This window comes from Oncorhynchus kisutch, unplaced genomic scaffold (assembly GCF_002021735.2).
Source record: "Oncorhynchus kisutch isolate 150728-3 unplaced genomic scaffold, Okis_V2 Okis03b-Okis08b_hom, whole genome shotgun sequence".
NCBI lineage: Eukaryota > Metazoa > Chordata > Actinopteri > Salmoniformes > Salmonidae > Oncorhynchus > Oncorhynchus kisutch.
The window spans coordinates 12,055,484-12,062,468 of NW_022261980.1; the positions used below are offsets into that span (position 1 = coordinate 12,055,484).

General features: G+C 45.3%; 1 protein-coding gene across 2 annotated transcripts in view; it reads left to right on the forward strand.

The window, feature by feature from the left end:
- LOC109878464 (WASP homolog-associated protein with actin, membranes and microtubules) overlaps window positions 1–6,470 on the forward strand; it is a 35,219-nt gene extending 28,749 nt beyond the window's left edge. For both annotated transcript variants that reach the window (XM_031812851.1, XM_031812852.1), the window contains exon 11: window positions 4,660–6,470. In XM_031812851.1, the coding sequence (XP_031668711.1) occupies window positions 4,660–4,818 (159 nt within the window). In that variant the 3' untranslated portion in view covers window positions 4,819–6,470. The remainder of the gene's footprint in view (window positions 1–4,659) is intronic.
- Window positions 6,471–6,985: the final 515 nt, after the last annotated feature.

The window sequence follows — 6,985 nt, forward strand, 5'->3', positions numbered from 1 at the left end:
ACTGACCCTGTATATAGCTACTGACCCTGTATATAGCTACTGACCCTGTATATAGCTACTGACCCTGGAACTGACCCTGTATATAGCTACTGACCCTGGAACTGTCCCTGTATATAGCTACTGACCCTGTATATAGCTACTGACCCTGGAACTGACCCTGTATATAGCTACTGACCCTGTATATAACTACTGACCCTGGAACTGTCCCTGTATATAGCTACTGACCCTGTATATAACTACTGACCCTGGAACTGTCCCTGTATATAGCTACTGACCCTGGAACTGTCCCTGTATATAGCTACTGACCCTGGAACTGTCCCTGTATATAGCTACTGACCCTGGAACTGTCCCTGTATATAGCTACTGACCCTGTATATAGCTACTGACCCTGTATATAGCTACTGACCCTGGAACTGACCCTGTATATAACTACTGACCATGGAACTGACCCTGTATATAGCTACTGACCCTGGAACTGACCCTGGAACTGACCCTGTATATAGCTACTGACCCTGGAACTGTCCCTGTATATAACTACTGACCCTGGAACTGTCCCTGTATATAGCTACTGACCCTGGAACTGTCCCTGTATATAGCTACTGACCCTGGAACTGACCCTGTATATAGCTACTGACCCTGGAACTGTCCCTGTATATAGCTACTGACCCTGGAACTGACCCTGTATATAGCTACTGACCCTGGAACTGACCCTGTATATAGCTACTGACCCTGGAACTGACCCTGTATATAGCTACTGACCCTGGAACTGACCCTGTATATAGCTACTGACCCTGGAACTGTCCCTGTATATAACTACTGACCCTGGAACTGTCCCTGTATATAGCTACTGACCCTGTATATAGCTACTGACCCTGGAACTGACCCTGTATATAGCTACTGACCCTGGAACTGACCCTGTATATAGCTACTGACCCTGGAACTGACCCTGTATATAGCTACTGACCCTGGAACTGACCCTGTATATAGCTACTGACCCTGGAACTGTCCCTGTATATAACTACTGACCCTGGAACTGTCCCTGTATATAGCTACTGACCCTGTATATAGCTACTGACCCTGGAACTGTCCCTGTATATAGCTACTGACCCTGGAACTGACCCTGTATATAGCTACTGACCCTGGAACTGTCCCTGTATATAGCTACTGACCCTGTATATAACTACTGACCCTGGAACTGTCCCTGTATATAACTACTGACCCTGTATATAGCTACTGACCCTGTATATAACTACTGACCCTGTATATAACTACTGACCCTGGAACTGACCCTGTATATAGCTACTGACCCTGTATATAACTACTGACCCTGTATATAGCTACTGACCCTGGAACTGACCCTGTATATAGCTACTGACCCTGTATATAACTACTGACCCTGTATATAGCTACTGACCCTGGAACTGACCCTGTATATAGCTACTGACCCTGGAACTGTCCCTGTATATAGCTACTGTCCCTGGAACTGTCCCTGTATATAGCTACTGACCCTGGAACTGTCCCTGTATATAACTACTGACCCTGTATATAGCTACTGACCCTGTATATAGCTACTGACCCTGTATATAGCTACTGACCCTGGAACTGTCCCTGTATATAACTACTGACCCTGTATATAGCTACTGACCCTGTATATAGCTACTGACCCTGGAACTGACCCTGTATATAGCTACTGACCCTGTATATAGCTACTGACCCTGGAACTGACCCTGTATATAGCTACTGACCCTGGAACTGACCCTGTATATAGCTACTGACCCTGTATATAGCTACTGACCCTGGAACTGACCCTGTATATAGCTACTGACCCTGGAACTGTCCCTGGATATAGCTACTGACCCTGGAACTGACCCTGTATATAGCTACTGACCCTGGAACTGACCCTGTATATAGCTACTGACCCTGGAACTGACCCTGTATATAGCTACTGACCCTGGAACTGACCCTGTATATAGCTACTGACCCTGGAACTGTCCCTGTATATAGCTACTGACCCTGGAACTGACCCTGTATATAGCTACTGACCCTGGAACTGACCCTGTATATAGCTACTGACCCTGGAACTGACCCTGTATATAGCTACTGACCCTGGAACTGACCCTGTATATAGCTACTGACCCTGGAACTGACCCTGTATATAGCTACTGACCCTGGAACTGACCCTGTATATAGCTACTGACCCTGGAACTGACCCTGTATATAGCTACTGACCCTGGAACTGACCCTGTATATAGCTACTGACCCTGTATATAGCTACTGACCCTGGGACTGACCCTGTATATAGCTACTGACCCTGTATATAACTACTGACCCTGGAACTGACCCTGTATATAGCTACTGACCCTGGAACTGACCCTGTATATAGCTACTGACCCTGGAACTGTCCCTGTATATAGCTACTGACCCTGGAACTGACCCTGTATATAGCTACTGACCCTGGAACTGACCCTGTATATAGCTACTGACCCTGTATATAACTACTGACCCTGGAACTGACCCTGTATATAACTACTGACCCTGTATATAACTACTGACCCTGGAACTGTCCCTGTATATAGCTACTGACCCTGGAACTGTCCCTGTATATAGCTACTGACCCTGGAACTGTCCCTGTATATAGCTACTGACCCTGGAACTGTCCCTATATAACTACTGACCCTGGAACTGTCCCTATATAACTACTGACCCTGGAACTGACCCTGTATATAGCTACTGACCCTGGAACTGACCCTGTATATAGCTACTGACCCTGGAACTGACCCTATATATAGCTACTGACCCTGGAACTGTCTGTCCCTGTATATAGCTACTGACCCTGTATATAACTACTGACCCTGTATATAGCTACTGACCCTGGAACTGACCCTGTATATAACTACTGACCCTGTATATAACTACTGACCCTGTATATAACTACTGACCCTGGAACTGACCCTGTATATAACTACTGACCCTGGAACTGTCCCTGTATATAACGACTGACCCTGTATATAACTACTGACCCTGGAACTGACCCTGTATATAACTACTGACCCTGTATATAACTACTGACCCTGGAACTGTCCCTGTATATAGCTACTGACCCTGGAACTGTCCCTGTATATAGCTACTGACCCTGGAACTGTCCCTGTATATAGCTACTGACCCTGGAACTGACCCTGTATATAACTACTGACCCTGGAACTGTCCCTGTATATAACTACTGACCCTGGAACTGTCCCTGTATATAACTACTGACCCTGGAACTGTCCCTGTATATAACTACTGACCCTGGAACTGACCCTGTATATAACTACTGACCCTGGAACTGTCCCTGTATATAACTACTGACCCTGGAACTGTCCCTGTATATAGCTACTGACCCTGGAACTGTCCCTGTATATAACTACTGACCCTGGAACTGTCCCTGTATATAGCTACTGACCCTGGAACTGACCCTGGAACTGTCCCTGTATATAACTACTGACCCTGGAACTGTCCCTGTATATAACTACTGACCCTGGAACTGTCCCTGTATATAGCTACTGACCCTGGAACTGTCCCTGTATATAACTACTGACCCTGGAACTGTCCCTGTATATAACTACTGACCCTGGAACTGTCCCTGTATATAACTACTGACCCTGGAACTGTCCCTGTATATAGCTACTGACCCTGGAACTGTCCCTGTATAAAACTACTTGTGTTTGTTCTTCTGGTCTTTATTCATGTTATGGATTTCTACTGATATTAATTACTGCATTGTTGAGAAAGAAAGTAATTTCACTGTTGTAGTGCACGTGACAAACACTGTAGTAGTGCACGTGACAAACACTGTTGTAGTGCACGTGACAAACACTGTAGTAGTGCACGTGACAAACACTGTTGTAGTGCACGTGACAAACACTGTTGTAGTGCACGTGACAAACACTGTTGTAGTGCACGTGACAAACACTGTTGTAGTGCACGTGACAAACACTGTTGTAGTGCACGTGACAAACACTTGTAGTGCACGTGACAAACACTGTAGTAGTGCACGTGACAACCACTGTAGTAGTGCACGTGACAACCACTGTAGTAGTGCACGTGACACACTGTTGTAGTGCACGTGACACACTGTAGTAGTGCACGTGACACACTGTAGTAGTGCACGTGACACACTGTAGTAGTGCACGTGACAAACACTGTTGTAGTGCACGTGACAAACACTGTTGTAGTGCACGTGACAAACACTGTTGTAGTGCACGTGACAAACACTGTAGTAGTGCACGTGACAAACACTGTAGTAGTGCACGTGACAAACACTGTAGTAGTGCACGTGACACACTTGTAGTGCACGTGACAACCACTGTAGTAGTGCACGTGACAACCACTGTAGTAGTGCACGTGACAACCACTGTAGTAGTGCACGTGACAACCACTGTAGTAGTGCACGTGACAACCACTGTAGTAGTGCACGTGACAAACACTGTAGTAGTGCACGTGACAAACACTGTAGTAGTGCACGTGACAAATACTGTAGTAGTGCACGTGACAAATACTGTAGTAGTGCACGTGACAAACACTGTAGTAGTGCACGTGACAAACACTTGAAATGATGGGTAGCCCTCTGAACCGGTCCCACTGGCTAACTTGATGACCCTGCTCTGATGTCCCCTCCAGGTGGTCCCAGCAGTGCCCCTGCCCCAGGACAGCAGGGACACGGATCTGCAGAAGAGCATCAAGGCAGCCATGCAGAGGATGAAGAAGGTCTCCTCCGACTCAGATGAAGATGAGGAGAGAGGAGAGGACAACACGCCCTTGGCTGAGTGGGACAGCTGAGAGGAGACGTATGCACGGACAGACAGACACTCGGACGCGCACGGACACATCCATAAAGCAGGCGTACTGCGTGTGTGTGTGTATACAGCAGGGAGAACAAGTATTTGATACACTGCAGGTTTTCCTACTTACAAAACATGTAGATATACTTATGTCATGCAATAAAATGCAAATGAATTACTTAAAAATTATACGATGTGATTTTCATTTTAGATTCCGTCTCTCACAGTTGAAGTGTACCCATGATAAAACAAAATTACAGACCTCTACATGCTTTGTAAGTAGGAAAACCTGCAAAATCGTCAGTGTATCAAATACTTGTTCTCCCCACTGTATACACACACACACACACACAAATCAAAACATTCACTAATCAATAGGTTAACCATGTTGCCAATGGTTTAGTCGTGTGATTATGCAGGTTTACTGTTTGACGTAAAACTTGATCCATAGAGAAGAGATCGTATCTTAAACACCATGAAAATGTTTAACTAAAGCACTGTGCCCAAATATCCACCACCTGTTACCACGGTTCAAGGCTACAGCCTTTTTTTTCCACCAAGCTTAGAAACTAGCTGTTATCTGGCTAAAAAGCTCCCACCAATTCCAGATTTTCATGAATTCTTGTTTGTACGCTTGTCTAGTCTTGCGTTTGCAAACGAGCCTGAGGACTTGACATTGAAGTATTGTCCAACTGCTTTACACAGAGAGAGAGAGAGAGAGAGATTCTGTGTCTGTGTCTATGGTTGCAGGCCCCTGCAGCGTGTTCAACTAGAACAGGTGGCAGACCTTACCGTGTAATGCGGTTCAGTTTGTCATCGTATTACACTACATCTCCCTTAATGTTTTGTTTGTCTAGTGCCAGTTGGAACTGGTGTCCCCCCCTTCATAGCATAACTGACGAACCATTGAAGGAGAAAACATTTATCGTTTTTTGTTGTTGTTGTTTCTGCTTCATGATTTTATCTACGGATGAAAATGAGCTCGTTTTGCCACATTTACTTTGAGGAAAACTGAAATGTTGATGACTGTGCACTCTGTCCTACAACGCCATATTAATCGCTGTGATGATAAAATAACCCTTTAAGTATATGACCTCTGCCCTTCATGAACAGAAGAGCTTTACCCAGTTTCCCACCATGAACTAAAACAATAGGATGTAGTTGACCCCGTAGGCACAACAGTCCTAGGATCAGCCTCCTCTCCCCCCAATCCCAACCTTTTAACCATTAGGGGGAATAATCTAAAACTGGCCTTGGGTCAGTGTCTAGGGGGCCAACTTCACCCTAGTATTTCTAATGATGCTACGTTATTACATGGCACATGATTTGACCGGGTTGTCATGGAGACGCAAAAGGCCGTGTTCCAGACTGCCCTGCAAAAGCAGCATCTTTTAGACAAATGAACCAATGATTGAATATGTAAGATTTGGTGCGTGACTGCAATGTAGGTGGCCTGGAACATGGCCAGATGTATAAACGAGCGCCAATGCACTGATTTAAATATTTTTTTTGTAAACTGTCAAACCCAGTTTCCATTCGACTGTTAAGTGTTATTTTAAAGAGAGAACGTTGTCATTAATGCTCAAGTGCCTTGGGGGACTGTAAGTTATTACGAGCTGTCATTCACCAATAAACTGTTGTTGAATCAGGTTTCTGTAGTACACTTCTACAACTGTTCTGTCCGGGAGAGATTCTCTTTATAATGGGGGAAAACACACTAATAATTGATAATTCCAGGATACACATATCATTACTGTTAGTGTTAGGACATAGACAAACACACTATCCATGATACACATATCATTACTGTGATATGGAGGGGGGGGGGGGTTAGGACATAGACAAACACACTATCCAGGATACACATATCATTACTGTGATATGGGGGGGGGGGGGGGGGGGGGGGGGTTAGGACATAGACAAACACACTATCTAGGACATATCATTACTGTGATATGGGGGGGGGGTAGTGTTACAGGATACACTCCATCCTCCAGGGGGCAGCAGCAACGTTGTCTGGATGCTGAGCCTGGTTGATAAGGAGACCGGTGCTGACAATTAGGGTGATCGTCAGTTCTGGAGAGAGAGAGAGGCCAGAAGCCTCTGATCTGGGCTTTGTTAGTAAGGTCTAGGTTCAATCAGATCACGTGTTAACTGGGAGTGTT